Source organism: Anser anser (genome assembly GCF_964211835.1).
Source record: "Anser anser genome assembly, chromosome: Z".
Taxonomy (NCBI): Eukaryota; Metazoa; Chordata; class Aves; order Anseriformes; family Anatidae; genus Anser; species Anser anser.
The window spans coordinates 24928109-24952600 of NC_139723.1; the positions used below are offsets into that span (position 1 = coordinate 24928109).

General features: G+C 46.1%; 2 protein-coding genes across 2 annotated transcripts in view; one reads left to right on the forward strand and one right to left on the reverse strand.

Annotated features, from left to right (window-relative positions):
- Positions 1-765: 765 nt before the first annotated feature.
- The window catches only part of LOC310889101 (uncharacterized protein), a 112054-nt gene continuing 88327 nt past the window's right edge, over positions 766-24492 (forward strand). The window contains exon 1 of the mRNA XM_083816085.1: positions 766-783. The gene's annotated coding sequence lies outside the window, so the exon portion shown is untranslated. The remainder of the gene's footprint in view (positions 784-24492) is intronic.
- ST8SIA4 (ST8 alpha-N-acetyl-neuraminide alpha-2,8-sialyltransferase 4) overlaps positions 21396-24492 on the reverse strand; it is a 58314-nt gene continuing 55217 nt past the window's right edge. The window contains exon 5 of the mRNA XM_083817287.1: positions 21396-22773. Within this exon, the coding sequence (XP_083673413.1) occupies positions 22491-22773 (283 nt within the window). The 3' untranslated portion in view covers positions 21396-22490. The remainder of the gene's footprint in view (positions 22774-24492) is intronic.

The window sequence follows — 24492 nt, forward strand, 5'->3', positions numbered from 1 at the left end:
GAAAGGACATTTGATTCACATTTACAAAAAGTGAGTAATGAATTTGAATGCAATAACCAGGACTAGAGGGGCCCTGCCTGCAGCCAGGTGGAGGAAAGATTTATTGGACTGTGTGGATTTGATGGCCTAGCACATCAGACCCACAGGAGTATAAGGCTCTATTGGACACTGATGCACAGTGTACCCTAATGCCATCAAGCTATAAAGGGACAGAAACCATCTGTATGTACGAAGTGACAGGGGATCCTAATAGCTAACTGTATTAGAGGCTGAAGTGAGCCTACCTGGAAAGGAACGCCAAAAATACCCTATTGTGACTGGCTCAGAGGCTCTGAGCATCCTTGGCATAGACTGCCTCAGGAGAGGGTACTTACAAAAACCTAAACAGGTACCAGTGGGCTTTTGGAATAGTTGCCTTGGAAACAGAGATGACCAAACAGCTTTCTACCTTGCTGTGGGGAGGACCCTTCTGTTGTGGGATTGCTGAGGGTTTAAGAACAGCAGCTGCCAATTGCTACAACGGTGCACTGGTGGCAGTATCACACCAACCAACATTCTCTGATTCCAATTCATAAGCTAGTTCATCATCTGGAGAGCCAAGGAATGATCAGCAAGACTTGCTCACGCTGTAAGAGTCCCTTATGGCCAACGTGAAAGTCTAATGGAGAGTGAAGACTAACAGTGGACCATTGTGGCCTGAATGAAGTCACACCACCGAGTGCTGCCGTGCCGGACATGTAAGAACTTCAATATGAACTGGAATTAAAGGCAGCCAAGTGGTACGTCACAACTGTTGCTAATGCATTTTTCTCCATCCCTTTGGCAGCAGTGCACAGGCCACAGTTTGTTTTCACTTGGAGGGGCATCCAGTACACCTAGAACCGAGCGCCCCAGGGGTGCAGACACAGTCCTACTATTTGCTATGGACTGATCCAGATTGCACTGGAACAGGGGGAAATTCCTGAACACCTGCAATACATCGATGGCATCATCATGTGGGGCAACAGAAGTTGGGCAACATCTACGGAGCTGAAGAAGTTTTTGAGAAAAGGAAGAAAATAGTCCAAAATCTTCTTGGTGCATAATGTGGAAGGATGGGTAAGTCCAATGTGTACCTCAAGGAGATTTAATTTTGGATGAGAATAGCCACGGATTTGACTTGTGTGATGCTAATTGGTATATAATGCTATATTTCATGACTACTAAGGTTGCTATATGTCACATAGTGGTACTACAGTAAGAATCACACAGATTAATGAAGAATGAATTTTGATGGAATTGAGCATGGTGCAGTGGAGAGAAAAGAGGAGAAGTGCGGCAATGATGGAACTAGAGCTGGCATCAGCATGCAAGAATCCAGCACCACACTGCATCTCTTCTACCCCAAAGAACTGCTATGAAAGATGAAGCCCAAGTCGTGGACTAAATCAACTCACTGGACATTTGAGAGGGATGGAACATAGACTATATGATATCTGTGTGTATATATCAAAAGGCAAGAGAGGTGGTGATTAATTGGGATGTAATAGAAAGTATGGGCATGATGTAAATGGTATGGAATAAGGGGTGGACATTGTCCTGGTTTTGGCCGCGATAAAGTTAATTTTCTTTATAGTGGCTGGTATCGTGCTCTGTTTTGGATTTAGGATGGGAATAATGCTGATAACATGCTGATGTTTTAGTTGTTGCAGACCAGTGCTTAAGTCAAGGACTTTTCAGTTTCTCATGCTGTGCTGCCAGCAAGGAAGCTGGAGGGGGGAACAAGAAGCTGGGAGGGGACACAGCCAGCACAGCTGACCCGAACTGACCAGAGGGATATCCCATACCAATATGACATCATGCGGAACAATAAGAACTGGAAGGATTGGCTGGGGTTCAGGGGTACGGGCTTGTGATGGTTTTGCTCAGGTAGGGAGCTGCGCACCACCACAACCACTCTCTCACTCCCCCTCCTAAAGGGAAAGGGGGAGAAAATACAATGAAAAGGGCTCAAGGGTTGAGATAAGGACAGGGAAATCGCTCAACAGTTATCGTCATGGGCAAAACAGACTCAGCATAGGAAGATTAGAAAAATTTATTGCCTATTACTAACAAGCTAGAGAAGTGAGAAATGAAAGAAACCAAAAATGCCTTTCCCTCATCCACTCTCTTCCACCAAGCCGTAAAGCGAAACAGGGAATGGGTGTTGCGGTCTGCGCATCTCTAGCGCTTCTCCTCCACCACTCCTTCTCAGTCACTCTCTGCCCCTGCTCCACACGGGGTCCTTCCCACGGGATGCCGTCCCTCCCAAACTGCGCTTGAGGGGGCTGCCCACAGGCAGCTCCTCTTCAAGAGCTGCTCCCACATGGCTCTGTACCACGGGGTCCATCCATCCCCCAGGAGCAAACTGCTCCAGCACGGGTCCCCCACGGGTGGGCGGCAGCTCCCCCCAGACCCCCTGCTCCCGCGTGGGCTCCTCTCCACGGGCTGCAGCTCCGGCCCGGGGCCTGCTCCTGCGGGGGCTCTCCATGGGCCGCAGCCTCCTCCAGGCCACATCCACCTGCTCCACCGGGGGCTCCTCCACGGGGGGGCTGCAGCGTGGAGATCTGCTCCGTGTGGGACCCATGGGCTGCAGGGGGACAGCCTGCTCCACCAGGGGCCTCTCCCTGCACAGGCCGTAGGGGAACTGCTGCTGCCTGCCTGGAGCACCTCCTGCCCTCCTGCTGCACTCACCTGGGTGGCTGCAGGGCTGCTTCTCACTCCTCTCTCTCCCTGCTGTTGCTCAGCATTTTTATTTTTTTTTCATAAGTCTGCCCTCACAGAGGTGCAAACAACTTTGTGTATTGGCTCAGCTCTAGGCAGCAGAGGATCCCTTTGGAGCCAGCTGAAACTGCGCCTTATCTAACATGGGGCAGCTTCTGGATTCTTTTCATAGAGGCCACTCCATGCAGCCCCCCGCTACCAAAACCTTGCCATGTAAACCCATGAAAGGGCTGGGCGTCAGTTGGCAGGTGGTGAGCAATTGCATTGTACACCACGTTTTATATATAATATAAAATATATATATATGTATTATAATAAGTATGTGTATATATACACATTAATAATTAATAATAATATACATTATTATTATTGTTATCATCATTATTATTTTCCTTCATTTTCTGTCCTGTTAAACTATCTTTATCTCAACACATAAGTTTTAACCTTTTTTTTTTTTTTTTCTGATTCTTTCCCCCATCCCACAGTGGGAGGTGTGGGGGTATTGAGTGAATGGCTGCATGATGCTTAGCTGCCTGCCAGGTTAAATCACAACAAATCAGCTCAAATGTCTTTAAGGTTTTGCAATAAGAAAATGGCAGAAATATCTACATGACTCAGGGATATATTTGTGTTGAGTTGTAAAAGACAAAAGGAGGATAAGAATGCATAAACCAAGTACAGAAAGGTAAGGCTCACCAGTCTGCTGTTAAAGGACGCAGGAGAAAGCACAGCTAACTATTGTCAGTGTAAGCAGATCTTCAATATAGTGCAAGATTTTTTCATGGTCACAGTTACTGATAATCATTTATATGCTTACATTTTTGCTGTAGTAGGTGATCAAAAGGCATCCATTTTCCAATAAGTACTGACAGTCATTTAAAATAATCTAATCAATAGCACAGTACTACTATAAGCAGGATTCAGCAAAATAGGGCTTCTTGCATCTGTGCTATGGAAAAGAACACACATCAGCAAAATATTGACTGTCATATACACACAAGCTCCAACAGTGTTTGAAGGCTGAGTCTGAAATTATAGAATAAAAATAACAAATACATTATGGAAAAGGAGTTTTTTTTTTCTAGTTTCTTTTGTAAGGGTGGGGTTGTGTATTTGCTTCTGCAATGTGGCTGGAAAAGGGATAGATTTTTTTTCTTGATTGATTTAAGAGCCTTTAAAGCATAGTGTAGGGTTTTTGCAATATTTTGACAGATTTCTACAAGCTATTTTTTCTTTTTATTTTAAGCTTTGAATTTTATATAGAGGTTAATTCTAGCCCTCCCAGGATAAGTTTTGCTCTCTTGTGAACCACCTTAAGCATTTTATAGTAATTAGGATAATGGCGACCCCTCCAGCCACTAAATCCCCAGCCCCTGTTGCTTGGCTGCTGTGGCCCAACCTGGCTCCTGGAGTCCTACTGTCTTGCCCAGGCCAGTGGATGTGGCTGCATCTTTTCCCTCAGCCAGCAGTGAAGCTGAGCAACTCTCCCAGAGACTTTCACCTCCCTTGAACTGCTGGCAACAGTTCTCCAGTGCAGCCAAGAACACTGTTAGAGTTCTTTGCAGCAAGGGCACATCGCTAGTCCATGTTCTAGTTGGTGTCAACAAGGAGCCCTGGCTCATTTTCTGCAAAACTCCTTTGCAACTGGGCAGACCCAGCATGTCCTGGTGCCTGGGGCTGTTCCTCCCCAGGTGCAGAGATCTGCCTTTCCCCTCACTGAACTCTATGCTGTTCCCGTCTGGGCAGGGCACAACCTTGGCTTGCTGCAGAGAGAAGCAGCACCAGGCCATGACTGCGCACTGGGGGTATCTGGGCACTGCCAGTGCCAGGATGTGCCCAGCAGGGCAGGCTGGCAGAAGGGCAGAACCCCAAGCCCCCCTGAGGCAAAAGAGAGGTGATGAGCAGGAGCCTAGGCCAGGGGCGATGGGGGTGGGGCACAGGCTGGCCTTCTGGTAATCTCACACGGATCTGGGGCTACCACAATGCCACTGTCCACTGCAGCCACCACATCACTTGCAGAGCTGCAGCTGGGCAGCATGCGCTTTCAGGGGGAGCAGAGCAGTGGTGCTGGGCACCTGGGGAAAAGAAGCACCGAGACAAACACCTCAGCCCTCCTGGCAAAGAGTGGCATTACCCTTTCCCACCAGACCAACCCCATCAGACCCTGAGTGCAGCAGGCACATGAGAAGGCTGTGAGCACAGCAGCAGGAAGAGGGGAGGATGGCAGCAGGGGTGGGGATAGCAGTGACCAATGTATTATTGGCAACACTAAGACTTTTTCTTGTAATTTTATTGCTTTGCTACTCTGTGTGATAGTGAGACACTGAGGACCTCTCTGTGTCCTGGGGTGCCGGCATGTGCCCCAGCAGCTGGCCCGGCCCTGGTCTTGCCAGCTCCTGGGCTGTTGTCCCAGTGCCACCAGCAGCGTGGCCTCTTGGGGGGTGGTGATGAGGCCTGGGAGGTGGAGGCCTTCCTCTTTGGGGCTCGCTGGGCCCCCCCATGTGAATGGTCCCTGCCCCAGCTGGAAGTGGAGGGACCTGCCACAGGTTGCTCTGGCTGCTCCTGGGGTGCTGCTTGGTTGCAGGGCACAGGAACCCCCATGTTGTTTTCCTCGGGGCTACTGGACGGCTCTGGGCTGAGGGCAGGAGCCACGGCTGGGGAGGCAGCTGGGTTGGGGGCAGCTGCAGGGCTGGCATCCTGTTCCCCAGCAGCACGGGCGGTGTCCAGGCCCAGCAGATGCCAGGCCTCTCTGCTGCACCACTGCACGGTACTGACGATGAGCCGTCGCACAAAGCTGGCAGCCTGGCTTTGCAGGGCTGTGTGCAGTAGCGTGGTCAGAGCCCCCTGGTCCAGGCCAAAGAGGCGCAGGCTGGACATGACAAGGTGCTGCGGAGGCTGCCCTGCCATTAGCCCCCAGGAGCTGCCCCAGCTCCTGGCACAGCCAGGGCAGCAGGGGCCAGAGCACAGCTGGGTGCAGGCGGAAGAGGGATGCCCAGGTGGAGGGGTGGAGGCTGCCCACAGGAGCCGTGGGCACCTGTGGTTCAGAGGCATCTGGCTGCTGGGGGCTGGGGGTGTCCAGGTGTGCAGGAGCTCTCTCTTCCTGGTGGGTGATGACAAATCCTACCGTGGGTGGTCTTACAACGAGCTCTTCAAAGCAGTCATCCGCCAGCACTGAGTGCAAGATGGACTGTACCCTTTTCTTGCATAAGGGACACTTGGGCTGTCTCTCAATACACAGCTTGATGCAGCCAAAGCAGAACTGGTGGAGGCACGGCACCACATAGCTGGTGTTGTTGCAGGTGTCCAGACAAATGGGGCAGCAACCGTCCAGCTCAGAGTCCATGCTCTCCATCTGCTGTGGTGAGCAGGACAGAGCAGGGGATGACGGGCTGCTCCTCCTCACTGGCGCTGCAGCAGCAGCAGTCACACTGGAAAAAGAAGAGAGGCCACGGTCACTCGCTGACCCTGGGAGGGGAAGAACAAGTGTTGGGGTCCCTCAGGAAGCAAACCCTCCCAGCTGCCCCAGAAGAGGTGGCCCCCCACCGCTCATGTCTGCTGCTGCGAGCACACCTCCTGGGTACCCCGGCTGCCTGAGCCAGGCAGGACCAGGGAAGAAGCTGCGATGGCTCTTGGAAGGGCACTGAGAGCTGCTGTCAACAACTCCCAGAGCACGACACCAGCACCAAGGCTATCCTTGCTCTTCACTCTGGACCACATGTAAACTCAGCCAGAGTGCAGGCACAAGCCAACTAGGTGAGACTGTGCCCAGATATAAGCAGCGAGGGCCATGTGGTCACAAGCCATAGCTCGGGGCTGGCACTGTCCCTCAGTGGTAGACATCACAACAGGTTATCCTTGCCTATGGCACTCAATCTGGCAGCACTCTGGTCATTCCACAAGTATCTGGGGCTATGCAATGCCACTGTCCACTGCAGCCATCACATCACTTGTGCTCAGCACCAGTGTTTCCAGCCAGAAAGTGAGGCCCTGGACATATCTTCCCAGGCCCCCATCCAGTTGCCCTCGCCATGGTTCACACCTTCAGGCTGATGCAGCAAGATGGTGCAAGTGTGCCCTTGCCCCAAAGAAAGCCAAGGATCTCTGGGGCTGCAGTAGGAGGGAGGGAACTGAGGGCAGCCATCTGCCACAGAGGGTCCGTCCAAGTGGCGGAGAAGAAGTGCCAGCACCAAGGCTAGATCCTGAAGAGTGTGCAGAAAACCTGTGCTGGAGGGTGACAGCACAATCACCTTTCTCTTTGCCCTGAGCAAACACCATGGGGCCTGGCCCTCTCTCAGTGCAGGTACCTCGAGAGCATAGGAGCCAGTCCCATGCGGACAAAGCAGTGCACAGAGGTGCTGTGAGAGCAGAGGTCCCAGCCCCGTGGTCCCTCTCACCTCAGGGCACTGAGGTGCTGCAGGACCACATGTCCTATCCCTGTGGCACTTGGACCAGGGCACAGGGATCCTGCACTGGCAGCAGGACATGCCCCATAGCCCTCAAAGCCGGGCAAAGAGGTCCCAAGGGGCAGGCCCCAGGCTGATCAAGCGAGGGGAAGGAAGCCCTCGAAGATCAGTGAGCTGGCCAGGCCCACAGGACTTGAATGGCAGCTTAGAAGCCCTGCAAGAGCAGAGGACTGGGTGTCATGGTGCTTGAGTCAGGGAAAAGAGGCCCTGCAAAGCCGTAGCACCAGGACCTATGGCACTCACCTGATGGGAAAATCCCTTGAAGGACTGGAGGCCCAGCTATCACGGTGCTCTGCTTTGGGGAAAGAGTGCCTGCAAGAGCAAAAGACCAAGTGCCACAGTGTTCAAGTGAAGAGAAGAGGTCCAGCAAGACCACTCAGCTGGTCTCAAGAATGCTCAAACCAGAGCAGAGATGCCCTTTATATCCCTGGGACCATGGCCCATGGTGCTCGAATTAGGGGAAAGGAACCCTCCGAGAGCAGAGGGTCTGGCTCCATGGCACTGTGCTCTGAGGAAAGATGTCCTCAGACAGCACAGGTCCAAGCCCCAGAGCATCACATCCAGGTCAAGAGACTGTGCAAGAGCTGTGACTGCTCAAAGAAATTGCAGCCAGTTTGCCCCATGGAGTCACCGGAGGACACAGTCACTTTTCCTGGCAGATTCTTGTGGTCAGTTCTTGCTGGCCCTTGGACTGGGAAGGATGTAGTGATCCGGTCCCTGCTTGGATAGGGGGCTGAGTAGGACCCAGCAACCCCTGGTCAATGTCCTTTTCTGCAAACATCTTGCAGCAGGGTGGCCCCCAGAATATTCTGTTGCAAGGGGCTGTTCCTCCCAGGGTGCAGGACTTTGTATTTGACCAATACATTTACTTAAAAAGAGGCTATTCTTCACAATACGATAGTTATGTGGGCACTCTTAGCACATTGTTGGATTTGGTGACCTTCAGAGGCCCTTCCAGCCAGTAGATGCTGTGACTTTATGGCCAGGGAGGTGTATGCATCCTGCTCTCATTCTGTCAGTGCCTGTACATCTTTGTGTGGCGTGCATTAACCACTGAGATATCCCCATTGGCTGTCATCAGCCTGCTTTCCAGGTCATGTAATTTCTCCATAAAGTCAGACTTCAGTGCTTTATTTAGTATCTGTAAACAAATTCCTCTCACTGTTATTGTCTTATGCTTTGGGTCTTGCCAAATGTCAGAGTGAAGAACAGGCTGTCTGATCATGACTGTCCCCTAGTGATGCCTGAAGCGAGCCAGCCCAGCCTTGCCTTAGCCTGCAAGGAAATGTGCAGAGACACCTGTAGCAGGAAAATTTCCCAAGAACAGCATGCCCTGGCAAGAGCTCTCCTGAGGGTGGGGCTAAGAATTGTGCTTAAAACACTTTCATGCCATCACAAAGATGTTTCCAGCAGTGCCTTTTAACTCTACAACATCAATGGAAAAGTGCCACTGTGTTCTCCACTGGTCTCCTGGCAAAAGCTCTTATGCAGCCAGGGATGAGAAACAAAGAGGAAGAGAAGGGACAGTGAAGAGTTTGAGGCTGTAAATAGCTTCGTTGAGTTTGTAAAGATGCTTTCTCTTTATGGACAGTTCTTCTGTTTCCCAGGAGGAAAAGTAGGCCAGTGTCTGATATACTGTCATGGCTATACTCAACTCTTACTCTGATGGAGTTTGCAACCAGGAAAATATCTTAGCCTGGAAATCCAGGCAGTTCTCATGTATCTAGGTAGAGGTAGCATGTGAGATTGTCTCTTAAATCTATTAAAAGATGTTGAGCATCTGTAGAAAGCCCTGGGCAGGATGTCAGCTCTTTGGCAGTGCTTGTTTAACAGCCCAGTATTGATGGTGGGCCAGTACACAAGAGGTTGCATTTATGGCAGTGGTGTTGTAAAGACTTGCAGGGCAATAACCAAAGTGCTGAAGAAAGATATAGTGTTCCTTTTTCTTTGTGAAGATGTAATATTCTCCTCTCTGGGTACAGTTTGTGCTGGGATCCACTTGTTCTGTGCAGCCACACAGAGAAGAAAGGCAGGCCACTGCCTCCACAACATTTTAAGAATATGAAGTATATTGGATTTAGTTTGATTTGAATTCATCATTTGAACTCTTCTTAAGATCTGAGCCTTTGAGATGTCCCCATTGGCAAATGGATGTTTCCAATACCCTAATGCAACTGGCACCGTGTATGACCTGGCAAGACCCAGGTTAAAGCTGGAATTTTGCAGGGGATAGGGCAGCTCCTGCCAGCCCTGAACATTCCCTCAGGAATCAGGACAGCTGCTTTTTGGTCATTCCAGTCACTTTTGTCATACTGTGGATGAGGCTGAAGCCAAAGGTTATATGTGTGGATGAATTAAATGGTAATTCCGTAACTCTGGTGCTATAGGAAAGTACTTTCACAGGAGGACATTTGGCACAGAGATGTACAAAAACTGAAACATTCATTTTAGTATGGACAGCAAATTGAAAGGGCAGAAAAACAACTGATAGTTCAGAGATAATGAACTCTGCTCTGAAAAGCAGATAAAGTAGAATAAACAAAATAATCTGATATATTCTTAATAATAATCTGTAGGATTTGCTAGAAGTTCTTCTGAAATGAATCAAAGCACACATTCCCGGGATGGAGTACACTTTGCCCAAAAGGGGAGGACCCAGCTCACAAATGTAATGAAAATAAATAAATAATTAAAAAGCACAGAATCATACACTAGCCTCAGTGGTGAAAAGGGAATGAGGGAGCACATTGTGTTCTTAGGAAATGATTAAACAGGCAACTTCAAGCAGAGAACTATAATAAGGTAAACAAACAGTAAAGAAAATTTTGCAATGGTATAGAGAAGGAGTCTTCAAATGCATCATGTCAAGCAATGAGTTAGGTAGCAGTATGCAAGAAAATTGCTGCCACAGAAACTCCAAATCAAGCAAGACTTGCAGATTACAATTGGAAAAGAAGCAGCATGAAGAGTGAGTCAGAAAGACTTTTTAGTGCTACTCATGGGGAAGCTGATGGCATGGACTTTGAAGAGTATGCTGGGGAGGAGCAATACATAAATCAGTGCTGGAGAGTGTGCCACTAAGGATTAGATGCTCTGCAAGAGGAACAGAGTGTTGTGAAGACACACATACTTAGCAAAACGGCATGGATAATAAGACCTGATTAAAAAGGGATGTAATTTGAACAGTGTGTGTGAACGGGAAACACAAAACTCTGCTGAGAATCCCTAGGTGTTGAGAGGCCCCATAGTGATAATACTAATGAGAAAGATGACCATTAACTGGGTTAAACAGCAACTGAGGTATTACAAAAAAGACTTTTGACACAAACAAGGAGTCAGCTTGAAAATAAGGAGGAAAGAAACACGAACCTTTGTGATGGCAGGGAAGGAAAGCATTAAAGAGAGAAGAAGCTGTCATGTCATTTGGCAGTGCCAGAAGTGGAACCTCTGGCACCCTCGATCTTGATGAAGCAGCCTCCCCATCAATGCCACAAGTGGCTCACCCTGAAGCTTTTGGGGCTGCCAGATGGGGTGTGACATGTGGAGCCAGCCCAGGGGGTACTCCCACCTGCATGGGCAGGCACGCATTGCAGGGAGCATCCTGGGAGCACCTAAAGCTCAAATACTGACACTTGCTCTCTGTGCAGACCGGTGTGGAGGAATGGCTCACTGCATGTCCCTCGAACATCTCTGGGTTTGGAGAAGGAGGAGGACAGATGAGGTGTCATTGTGGTGCCAGGAATGTTCAGCTGCACGCCACAGCACAGAGTTAGTGGGGAGGAATGGAAAGAGTCTCTGCCTCATACTTTAACAGCTAATACCCCTGCCTTGTTGACTCTGTTCCTAAGAGAAGCTATGGTCATGGGGAGACTGGATGAAACACAGAGAGCTGTTTGTTGTTGTTGTTGTTGTCATTGTTGTTGATGTTTGTTTGTTTTTTAATTCAAATTGATTTCAAATTTGGGTGTTTTTTTTTCGTTGTTTGTTTGTTTGTTTTTCAGCAGAACTCTTCTGAGAAGGAAGACAGGAGTAGTTATGGGATGAAGACAGAGGGCTGCTTAAGGTGGTACTGTTTCTGAGAGATAGGTTTGGCAAAATACACCCTGCAGTCTTTCAGGAGGACAGTGAAGGCATCCTTGAATGCACTGTTGAGGACAAGAATCTTTGGAGAAGACAGAAAAATAGAAAAGTAGGCTCCAAGAGCAAGACAAAGGCAGATGCAGTTGTAGATGTGTTATGTTCATTGTTAACCTTGTAGTTGCCCTGTCAGCGTGGGTCTTTATCTTTTCTGGAATTCTCAGGTTGTCCATCTGGATACACACTTCATTGACATTTCCCCTCTGGCTGTACTCATTTACACACTTAAAAATGACTTGAGATTCCTGATGTGCAACAGGTAGATATGGTTAGAAACCAGAACAGCTGGGTAGATACTTCAGTTCTAGCTGCTCCAGTTCATCACATTGTTCCACTGCTTTTGTTCTGATCTCTGTTCAGGCACAGACCTCTGCCCTGTCTAAAGAAATGTAAGTTTTCCTCAAAGATCCCGTGTTCACCTAGTCCACATACATGTTCATCTCACTAAGCCAGAAACATAAGGGTCCTGGATATGGAGCAGGGGAACAGTGTGAAGAGGAAGGAGCAGCAGAGACGGAGCTTTATGAAAGGATTACAACCTCCATTCCCTATCCCCTTGTGCCACTCAGGGTTGGGGGAGATGGGGTAGAAGACTCAGGAGTGAAGTTGAGCCTGGGAAGAAGTGGGGGTGGGAAGATGTATCATCATCATCATCATCGTCATCGTCATCATCATCGTCATTGTCATCATCATCATCATCATAATCAATTATTTATTATCACTTTTCTACTCTGTTGTTAATTTGCAATAAATTAAATTATTTTTCCCCAAGCCAATTCTGTTTTGCCTATGACTATAACTGGTGAGTGATCTCCCTGTCTTTATCTTGACCTAAAAACTTTTTCACTGCATTTTTCCCTTCCTGTCTTGCTCAGGAGGGGGAACATGGGAGTGGCTTGGTAGGCACCAGGTGGCAAGCCAAGGATAACCCATGATACATGCCTTCCTGAAGGTAGCCACAGGACTGTGCACATGGTGCGCTGCTGTTGCTCCATGTGAGACCACAGGCCTGCCCTTTCCCCTAGGAATACCACCACCTCTTTTCCCACATATGTGGTGCTTTAAATGAGACTGTGTAGAAATATAGTCTCAGAGAAAGAAGAAAACACAGCTTTTCACCACCCGCTGCTGCTCAGAGCCATGACTTCTGTGGTACACTGGCAGCTGCACACCCACGGGTGCCGGTCCCACAGCAGGGCCGGCCATGCTGGCAGCGAGCAGGCCGTGAGTGCCACTACTGCTAAGGCTGTGAATGCTGCCACTGCTCACAGGCAGAGCTGTCTGCTGCTGGGCTGTGCTCTCCAACAGTCGCTTGGCATTCAGGCTGAGCAGGCTGCCCCAACAGGGATATGGGGCCCGTTCTGTAAGGGGCATATGCCTGGCATTCTGCACTGAAGAATGTTGTACATTGCATACAGTCAGTGGCACCATCACAAGCCCAGCAGCTGGCAGTGCGTTTGCTCCCAGAGTGCTGAGACCATCTACAGCCACACCACTGGGCCGGCTGTCAGTGCTGACCCAGTGCAAAGTCTGTGTGAAGAAGAGACAAAATAGATATGTTTCCAGGGAATCACATCCAAACGTACTAGTAAGCTCCCATAGAAAAGGAATGTCTTGCCAGAAGGATATTGATAATGTGTACTTTAAAACTAAATGCAATGTATTAGTAAACAGTTTTATCCTACTTAAAGATTTCTGATGTAAACATGGTGTGGATTTTGGTTTGTTGTAAACCACCTTATGATCAGAAACTTCAGAAACTCCCTCCTCTTCCTCCACTGAGTCTTGTTCAGAGACATTCTGTCATTTTCCTTGCCCTTGTGCAAGAGGCTTTAATGTATCCCAGTTCCCACTTCTAAGAAGATATACTCATCTGGATAATATGCAAATTGTAAGGGGAAAGACAGAGAAACAAATGAAGGACTGATGGAGCTGCTGAAAAGCTCTTAGTTCTTCTAACATTTTGAAAGTGATAACTAGAAAATTTTACCTTTACTGATTCCTGTGGCTTAATTGACTCTTTTGAAGCTGAGTCACTTGCTTTGACAGCCCTTTTCTAGTTTTAGTCACTACTTGTCATCATAGAATCACAGAATGGTTTGGGTTGGAAGGGACATTAAAGATCTTCCAGTTCCAACCCCCTGCCATGGGCAGGGATGCCACTCACTAGATCAGGTTGCTCAAAGCCCCATCCAGGCTGGTCTTGAACACCCTCAGGGATGGGGCATCCACAGTTTCTCTGGGCAACCTGTTCCAGTGACTCACCTCCCTCTGAGTGAAGAATTTCCTCCTAACATCTAATCTAAATCTCCTCTCTTTTGGTTTAAAATTGTTCCCCCTTGTCCTATCACCATCTGCCTGTGTAATAAGTTTCTCTCTATCTTTTTTAAAAGCCTCTTTTAAGTACTGAGAAGGCTGCAATAAGGTCTCCCTGGTGCCTTCTCTTCTCCAGGATGAACATCCCCAGCTTTCTCAGCCTGTCTTCATAGGAGAAGTGCTTCATCTCTCTGATCATCCTCACAGCCCTCCTCTGGACCCACTTTAACAGGTCCACATCTTTCTTGTGTTGAGAGCCCCAGACCTGGATGCAGCACTCCAAGTAGGGCCTCGTGAGGGCAGACACTTCTCCATTCATGTAACACCAGCCAGACTCGAAATGCCTGTAAAGTGCAAAAGTTAGGACAGAGGAGGACACTCGCTCTGCCTGCTGGCAGACATGCCAGTTGGGCAGCCTTGCCTGTTCACAAGGCTATGTAGTAGCAGTAGTGAGACAGTTTTTTTGAACCATTACATGGAAAAATATAAAAAGAAAAAGAAAAAAAGCAAGAACTCCCCAAAATCACATTGGCATGAATGGATCACGCTGCATTTTACTCATGCTAACACCAGGAGGGAAGGCATTCCTTTGCAAGGTGTCATGCTGAGCAATCCTAACACTGGTAATACAAGAGGAAAAAAAAGGATTTTTTTTATATTCTAAGAGAGACATCCTGCCCTATTCATCCAGCTGATACTCCAGAAGCTTATTTGGCTTCTAGTATAGCTTTAGACAAAGCCAAATCTCTTTCCTCCCAAACTCATAATTGACCTTTAAGTTACTGAGTGGGGGTGGATGGTGTAAATTTGCAGCACATCCCTTCCCAAGGAAGCTGGAGGGTTTTTCCTGAAGGTGGCATGTGTCTGTGGTTTATTGTAACACTTACAGTATTTTGCCACAACTCGATATTTACAATTCACCTACAGGACTAATCACAGCTCAGAGCAGTGAGTTGTCAAGAAGCTTTACTCTCAGTTACTCTCAGCTGACTGAATTCACTCATGTTGATCTTGGGCTTCCTCATCTGTTCGTTTTCAGTAACTCTGCATCCCTTTACAGAAGGCCGAGAGTTTAATAAGCAGCATTTGACAATACACATTTCAGGGTCAACCATTGTGGAGTGAGAGGTCTTACTTGTGCATAATGATATCAGACCTGGTTCTTGAGTATTTACAGGTTGGAGATGTAAACCCAAATCTTCTAGGATCTCTTTTACCAGGATTAGCACCACATATTAATAGGATGTCCCCTAAGACAAACTAAAGTGGGTGCAAACATGATGACAGGCCAAGGCACCATGTTCTACCTGGCGTAACCATAGCCTTTAATGTTGCTCCATTAAATGATCCTAATTGATCTGCCACCAGTCCCCTGGGCTGCTCTCTAATTCTGATTCCTCCAGTCTCAGAATAACAGTGCTCAACAAACATGGCTTAAAAAGAGCCAGATTTAATGTGGCTTACTGGCTTCTTAATTACATGCAATTAGCTGCCAATCAACTTGTTCTTCCAGTCCTAAGAGACTGTGCTGTGGCCCAGGAGGGCAGACAGGCAGGTCTTGCTTTAACTCGTGTCCCAGCAGACTCAGAGGAGGTCAGTACCTGGTGCAGAGCAGAAACAGAAAAGGGAGCTGCATGTGCTCTCCCTGGCAGGAGGAAAACAGCCTTGGCACCATCCTGAGCCAGGGCTCCCAAGCCACACTGGGAGAGGAAAAGACAGCCCATAACTGTTATTTCTTTCCCAGGTTTAGAGCAACATCTTCAATCTGTGCTTCAGCACGTTTCTGTTCCTGAAAAAGAAAGTTTGGGGATATTGCCTGCCTGCCAGCTCTGAGGGGGTAGAAAAGACCCTTCATGCGTTAGAGGAACTGCAAATACAGGCTCCTGGTCTCTGGGGCAGGCAGGGAGGTGGTGTGCCCCAGGGACTGCACAGAGAGGTCTTTGGTGCAGCTTAGGTGCTCCCAAAGGGGCACGCAGCTTAGGAAACACAGGTAGAAGAGAAGGGCTACTTGCATGATGGCAACCATGCTCGCTGACCTTTACCAACAAGCAGATGCTCACCATGGGAATTTAAGAACTCTGTGGTGGGAGTGTTGAAAAGGGTGATCAATCTGTCCAATGTCAAACTTCTTAACTAAACTTATACACGCTATCTCTTGAAATCACTTCACTTCCTGCCCTGTGGGTATGTACCAGTCCAGTGCTCATGGAGCTGTGAGTACAGACTACTGCAGAGCAAGTGCCACCTGCTTTGCACTGCAGGAGGAAGCAGTAGGTTGTTCTCCTTGCCCCCTGGGCTGGCCCCACTGTTGCCCCTGGGAGCAGGAGGGCTGGGAGCTGGATGGTGGCCAGGATGCAGAGCTGTAGCTGCCCCCTCAGCCAACATGGGAGGCAGCTCAGCATGACCCCAGTAGCACCATGATATGCTTTGCTTTTGGCTGTATAAGTGCAGGGCTCCCTGGGCTTTGGTGGGCCACACAAAGACCTGCCACCCACCACCCCTTGCAGCAGAAACTCTGTAGGGGCTTTGTATCAGTGCTGCCAGTGGGGCTTGCCAGGAGGCAGAAACCCTCAAAGCTGCTCTGTGAACAGTGGATGGCCTTGGTCCTGGGCCCCTGCTGCTGAGCACAGATGGGGCCCAGGGAAAGATTTGTCTCTCTACAGCCATCTCAAAGGAGGTCCTAGTGATGTGGGGGTCAGTCTCTCCTCCCAAGCAACAAGTGATAAGAGGAAATGGCTTCAAGTTGCACCAGGGGAGCTTCCAGTCAGATTTTAGGAAAAATTTCTTCACCAAAAGGGTTGTGAGGTATTGGAACAGGCTGCCCAGGGAAGCAGTTGTCACCATCCCTGGAGGTATTCAAAAGACGTGTAGATGTAGTGCTTAGGGACATGGTTTAGTGGTAGATTTGGTAGTGCTAGCTTAACCGTTGGACTTGATGATCTTGGAGATCTTTTCTAGCCTAAGTGAATCTATGATTTGTAACTGGATCTGGCTGCATGCACCACTGCCCACGCACTCAGTCCGTGGGCACCCACATTCGCAGCCCCCTGAGTGCCAGCATGGGACCCCCACCCACTTGATGCCTGCAGTCTGACTCCGCTATCCAGCAACTAGCCCACTCACCCCCATCCCCAGGAGCTGTCACCGTCCCCAGGAGCTGTCACCGAGTTCCTGTTGCTCCACTTCCCCCTGCGCACCCCCCCCCCCGCCCCCCCCCCGCTCCCCACAGGACAGAGACTGAGATCATGCAGAGAGGTTGCTGAGAGAGGATTTAATGGGAAGACAAGACAGGCTGTGGCAATCAGGTGCAGGGCTCAGTCAGACAAATACACTGACTGGCTACAGCTCACACGCGACCGGCCCCTTTTCTACCTTTTCTGTCTGTTCCCCATTCTGCTGCCCCCTGGCCCTTTCCCCTGCCCATTGCCTCATCACCTGGCACAATCCCACTGACCCCCTCCGACATCCTGGACCCTCAGGTCTGCGTCCTTGTCAGTCACTACGTCCCAGTTCACGTGCAGTTTCTTGACAGTCCATCGATTAGTGTGAGAGACCATCTTGTCTTTGTTGCCATTACGTTTGTTTGCCATGTTTGTGCCTCTGTGTACTTTATTGCTTCCCCCTTTTCCTCAGTGCCCACTTGAGAAGCTCTTCAATCAGATAATCGTAATGGAAGAAACATTCTCACTCTCCACGTATGCTTACCAGCAGTGCAACTGACTGGGCTTGGTCCTGGTTAATACCTCTGTTACTTGTCAGTCAGGTTTGTGTCTGTCTGTGTTCTTGTTTATGGCTTCCTCCTTTTCTTAATATCCCCTTTTGTGTTGAGAAAGTCCTTGAACAGACACCTTTAAAGGAGCAGACACTCTCTCCTTCCACATATCTTTACAATTAGCATGTAATTGAAAAATACTATCACAACTGTGTTACAAAGGATATGGAATAGAATATAGCAGAAAAAAAAAAGAAAAAAAAATCTTTATTTTACAGTTGTACAAATAAAAAAAAACAATCCCCAATAGCTATACTTGAACTAATATTAAAGTGTCAGACATGACAATCCTGACAGAATACATATCAATACTTTAAACCACAGAAATTGTATTACATATGCTCAGTAGCAATAGTACTGTGCAGGAATGATGCTCTCTGTAAACGCTCTTCCTCTGTTTTATCTACATTTAGAAGAATTGTGCTTTTCCCTACACAAAGTAACAGTGCTCTTAAAAATAAATAATGTGCAATTTCAGAGTCATATCCTGAAATATACTAATCTAGATCCCCATCTAAATCCTGGACATGTCTCACCCAGGAAAGTCACTGTAAGGAGTGCTCAGCACTTTTCCAGATCAAACACTAATAAAAGGTACTGAACCCACAGCTCTTTTTCTTCAAATTGCAATGAATTTAAAAAATAAAATAAAATAAAATAAAAAAGGTGCTGTCCTCAAGTATGTCTTAATTTTATTGTTTAACAAAAGAATGGTACAGTTTTTATTAGACATCAGATTGTGTAAACCGGCCAAAGTTTGAAAGGCTCAGTAGATCTTGTGTCTGGAGAGTGGCTCAGAGCTGTGGGAGAAAGAATTGTCCCAAAGCTGAAAACTTAACAATCAAAGGTATTTATCTATTATTTTTATGAAATATAAGAGAAAAACTCTCTGCCACAGAAACATTAACGTAGTGATTTGAAAAATATACACTGTCTGCTGTCCTGATGTAGCTCCCGGTTCTTATTTTTAACATACATTTAGGAACCATAGCTGGCAACTGATATGACTTATGTGAGGATGAATTTGAGGAACACTCAGTCCATAGGTATTCCACAGATGATCCTCAACAGTGCAGATATTGTCACAATATTAGGGATCCTTATTTTTATCCTATCTACTTCATATTAGCTGTTGATAGTGTTGGATGATAAAAGTAATAATCATAATAAAGCCTGCTTATCTGATATGTGCTATAGGCAGCACAGGATGTATGAATGTTTATGAAAAACAGAAATTATCCAAGGCAGCTACAGAAGCTTAAGCTGGTGACTGCTGCACTGTGAAGGACCACAAGGTGCTGCTGTAAAGTCCCTATTCATCTAACGCATCCCTCTCCTTTCCCAGGTCATCTGTAGGGAAAGTGTCACACAGGGGAAGTTAACTGGTCTCTTTCAGGACCTGGGCTGTCTGGATACAAATGCACAAAGACTTCCAGGGCAATATAGAGCCATGACGTCTAAGGGAAAGGTGTGAGAGGATGTTTGCAATGAGTCCACTGTTACAGCCTCCCAGCAATGAGAGGACTAACAGGAAAACATCTGAGCATGTCCCACCTCAGGTCACCCTACTATAACTGATGGTCACAAAGCACCTCAAAATGGACACTTTGCAGCACACCAAACTGCATACATGCCAGGGACCTCCAGAAGCTTCGGGTTCCATCTGGACACACATAAATACATATTTTAATTCATACAAGAGCAGTAGAGTAAAAAGTCTCTTAGCACTTGTGAAAACCTGCATGGTCAAAGATTACAACTGCTACTTGACTCGGATGATGTTCTGAAACTTACCACTCACCTCCTTACAAGTCCAACAGAGGACAAAGCTGAGGCAGGTGAGACAAGACATGGGTTAGTGAGCAGTCATATGCTTTCTGTGTGGAGACATATCTGGGTGTCAGTTTGAGTGGATGGTGCTTCGAGAAGGATTGGGGGTGAGGGTAAAAAGCCATGAGACTGTGGCTCATGGTGCCAGAAGTGTGAAATATGAAGGTGGAAAGTCTGCAGGTTAAGGCCCAGTTTTGAGAAGGTATAGACAAGCTACTGTTGCCTTGGAAGCAGGTGCTACTGTCACAGTGTGTGTCAAAGCAGCTTTGAGAAACCTTGCCCTGAATCACCCTGTTCTATCAGACGTTAATCACAAGGTAGAAATTTGGACTCCATGGCCTGTGTATTAAAGTTGATTTCATTCACAGAGAATCAAATGTGACTCTTGCAAAACAGGCTCAGGACTAATTTTTCTTCATCTGATTACTTGCAAAGGCAATCTTTGCAGTGGATGATATGCCAAAGGGTCATGCTGCTATCCAGAAAGACCTGGACAAGCTGGAGAAATGGGCTGACGCGAACATCATGAACTTCAACAAGAAGAATGCAAAGTCCTGCACTTGGGAAAGAACAAGCCCATTGTGAAGGTGACAAAGCACTGGGACAGGTGGCCCAGAGAATCTGTGCAGTCTCCCTCGTTGGAGGTGTTCAAAAGTCATCTGGACATGGTCCTGGACAACCTGCACTAGTTGGCCCTGCTTCAGCAGGGCAGTTGGACCAGATGAGAACCCTTCCAACCTCGGCCATTCTGTGTGATTCTCTGTGACTAAAACCTGCCTTGAGGTGAAACAAACAAACAAAACAAGACAAAACAAAACAAAACAACAAACCAACAAAACAAAAACAACAGCAACAACAATAAACTGTCAGTTTGTGTTTTAGTCTACTTGAATTCATTTTTTGGCCTAACACTACAGTAAAGAAGAAAAGATATTCTCAGAGTAAAAGGTAAAGCTCATCAGGTGCTTTTCTGAGCTTCTGTGAGAGTGGCATCTGTGAATTCAACAAAGGAAAGTCAGTCAATGTATATAAAAAATGTTTTTAAAAATTGACAGCAGCAAAACCCTAACAAAAAGAAGAGGAATGTGCCCACCCTTCATCGAGGAAATACCCTTGTCCTAAACTACATGTTAATACAGTGTACATAGAACACTCTGTGGTTGATCAACAAGAATTAAATACATTCTGGTCTGTACTACGTAGTACCTAGTGGTGTCTTGGTTTCAGTGGTGATCATGTTATGATCACATTCCAAACATTAACATATAGCTGAAGTAAACTGTCCTGTGTAGGAGAGACAGGTGAATAAGAAAAGATGCTACTGTGTCTTACGTACAGCATAATGACTTTCTGTTTCCCATCAACTTCTGGCAAAACTGTTTACAAGGCAGTGGTTTAGCCTACTAAACTTGCATAATCACAGACCTCTGGCCATGCATAATGAAACACACGTGAACTTAAGAGGAAAAACAGGTAACAAGTGGTGTTTTTATCTAGTAAATGTTTTTGAGTATTGTGCTTCATATGAAACTGTTCAGACTAGCTCAAAGTTCAAGAGATGCACTGAATATAATATTTGGAGATGAGGACCTAACCCAGAGTTGAAAACATAGCAAGAAAATACCCACACATTGTACCTGCATGTCTCCTCCTTATCCTAGACTGACATGAAAATGGTGGAACCACAGTGTTCTCATTTACCTGCTCCATTAGAGATAACACGTGTCATTATGCACACATATTTTGTATCTTTGTACAAGTTGCACTGACACTCCACCCTTCCCTACCCTCCTGTAATTCCTTGTTCTCTTTTCTGAAAGAAGAGAGGAAAAGAATTCTCATTTTCATGAATAAACAAGATGCTCAGAAAAATCAATGTAAGATAATGCAGCTGTATGTTATTTCAGGCAATTATATATCAGAACATCAAGCTCACAGAAAAGAGGTATATTAGAGATATCATCCAACACCACTAGAAATTTAAGCTTTAAAAGAGCTGCTTGATCTGCAGTTCATTTATTTTGCATTTAATTGGCTAAACCATTTTTTTTTCTTTAAACATGTTCCACTATGTCACCTGAGTTCCTTTAGACTTTATGTTTTCCTTTCAATTAGGAATAAAAATCATATTTATATTTGAATGCATGAAATAATTTCTTTACTCCTGCAGATTTTTCTGAAGAATTAAATTCTATAGGCAAAGTAAGTAAAGAGTCTTTGCTTTGAGATGCTTCACTCAAAACTTAAAAAACATGTTCCCTTCAGCAGCAAAGAAACATCATACTAAATCTACTGTATTTCTTCAAGGAAAGGAAAAATAGTGTACACTATAAGAGCAATCTTTGGTACCAAAAATAAGGGCACCTTTTTGTGTGTCTTCAAATCTGAACACAACAGCAACGCTTCTCATTAAAAAATGGCTCAAAATGACCTATCTCTGAGTGGTTCCATGTACTGACAGCTGTAGCTAGAAAAACAATTGGGAGGTTACAGGTTGTGTGACAGCAGGATACAACACAACAACAATTGACAAAGTATTTGATACTTCCCTCCACCCTCCCACCTTTTTTTTTTCTTTTCTTTTTTCCCCCAAGACAATTCAATAAGATATTTACTTTTAATTATTCATAACATCCTCAAAACCGTTTAAGGATTCAAATACTCAAAAACAACAAAATCCAACCAACAGCAATAAGAAAAACAGCAACAAAAGCTGAGGTTATAATACAAGATCAGAAACAGTCCCCTGACTGAAGGCATTTACTTATTTGTTTGATCTTATGGACTTCACTTTCTCTACTCAATCCCGTCATGATTTTTTTTTCTTTTTCTGCAAAAGCCTAATTTATTTGCTCAAGAGAATATTCAATACACAGGGGATTTCTTCTGTGGGCTGTCTGACCACAGTGGCAAGTCAGCAGTAAGCAGACTATATTTTTCTTCTTTAATTCATGATGAATGTATCATTGGATTCTGTAAACACTACTGAGTATACATTCAGGCTTTGTTCTTAGTGAAAGTGGCACTTACTTGAACCCTTGCAGTCAAGATAGCTTAGTTTTATAGCACTTTACAGGTATAATAGCTGGTTATGTACTTCTGATAAAATTCCTTTTTCCAATGGCTTAGCGGGAATTGAAACATATCCTCACTGGGATCCCATTGCCATTCCACAACATCTTTATGATGAAGTGCATCTTCTGTACTTCTTACTGTACTTTGTATGTGCTTTATTGCTGTACACATTTCCCTGTTGTTAATTTAAGTGCTCCTCTGTTATGTAATACATATAACGTTTTAAACTCTAATGGCATCCTGTGAGGACTGGCATTAGAAAAGTACCGATACTTCAGATCATCATAATAATGATATTTGACTGGTTTTCCATGTAAATCCTTTGGGAATGGCCAAAATCCATACAGGTGAATTTCATCACAAAATCTGGTGGCAAGCGTATACATGAGGAGACCAGTGCTGGGTCGTTTGATGTGGACCTTGTTCGTCAGCCAATATCTGCAAAGAAAAAAAGTACGTTAAAAAAAACTCATACCACTTGATGTCAATTATTCATGTCAATCATGTAAAAGTGCTGATTGTGGGTGACACCAACATGACACATTGGAGTGTCAACACACTGGAGGGAAGGAATGCCATCCAGAGGGCCCTTAACAGGCTTGAGAGGTGGGCCTGTGTGAAACTCATGAAGTTCAACAAGGCCAGGTACAAGGTGCTGCATCTGGGTCAGGGCAATCCTAAGCACAAATGCAGGCTGGGTGGAGAATGGATTGAGAGTAGCCCTGAGGATAAGGACCCAGGGGTGCTGGTGGATGAAAAACTGAACATGAACTAGCAACGTGAATCAAGAGTATCCTGGGCTGCATCAAAAGAACTGTAGCTAGCTAGCAGGTTGTGGGAGCAACAAGACATGGACCTGCTAGAGCAAGTCCAGGGGAGGGCCACAAGGATGGTCAGATAGCTGGATCTCCTGTGAAGACAGGCTGACGGAGCTGGGGGTGTTCAGCCTCAAGAAGAGAAGGCTATGGGGAGACCTCATTGCAGCCTTTCAGTACTTAAAAGGAGCTTATAAAAAAACAGATGGGGAGAGATTTTTGCTAGGGACTATACTGACAGGACAAGAAGTAATGGTTTTAAATTAAAAGAGGCTAGATTTAGATTAGATATAAGGAAGAAGTTTTTTACTATGGTGGTGGTGAGGTACTGGAACAGGTTGCCCAGAGAAGCTGTGGATGCCTCATCCCTGGAAGTGTTCAAGGCTAGGTTGGATGGGGCTTTGAGCAGCTTGGTCTAGTGGGAGCTGTCCCTGCCCACGGCAGGGAGTTTGGACAAGGTGATCATTAATGGTCTTTTCCAACTCAAACCATTCTGTGATTCTACCTTATTTTTATCTATTCATTTTTATGCATTTATTTTAAATATAAAACAAACAAAAATTTCTTCTCTCTAAGCTGAGATCATAAATGGTGACACTGGATTTGGCATGCCTTTATACCACCTTGAAGAAAAGTGACAGTGCTGAAGAAAAGCTGTCTAAATGAGGTTCTCATTTCAGGCTTTAAACCTAATAAGAACTCACAATTTCTGCAAATGCTAGAAAATCGCAGTTAACCTCCTCACTCCAGTGGTCAGGCAACACAGCCTCTTACTATAAGCTTTGATCTCCTGCAGCATCCAGTTCACCTTATCAAGTCAGCCCTACTCTGGCCAAGTGATTATTTCACAGGTTGTAGAAATAAATATAAAAATAGGAAATGTAACACGTTACAGAACTAAATACAAATGAAGCTTCACTTACTTTGCTTCTGAGTAACTACTTAAAGCTTCCTGTTTGCTAATGGCAGTCTTTGAAAATGTCAAAATCTTCCATTAGTAATTGTAAAATGGTTTGTATTTGTGCTCAGTAGCACACAATCCTACTGAAGCTATAGGACTGTTTTTGTTTGTTTGTTTGTTTGTTTTGTTTTTCTGAACCAGTAATAACGCATCTGATTGCGAATTTAGAGGCCACAGGGAGTTTTCAAAGACACAAATGCTGGGTAGATACAGAACAAATGCGAGAACTGGATTGCAGCATGTAACTCACATTGGTACCTTCAAAATTTGTCACCAACATTGTTTTTCACCCCCAATCTTTAAAAATAAAACTTCAGTGAAATAGTGCTAGCTTGGTTTGGTAATACATATAGTAAATATATATAGTAAATAATGGCAGTC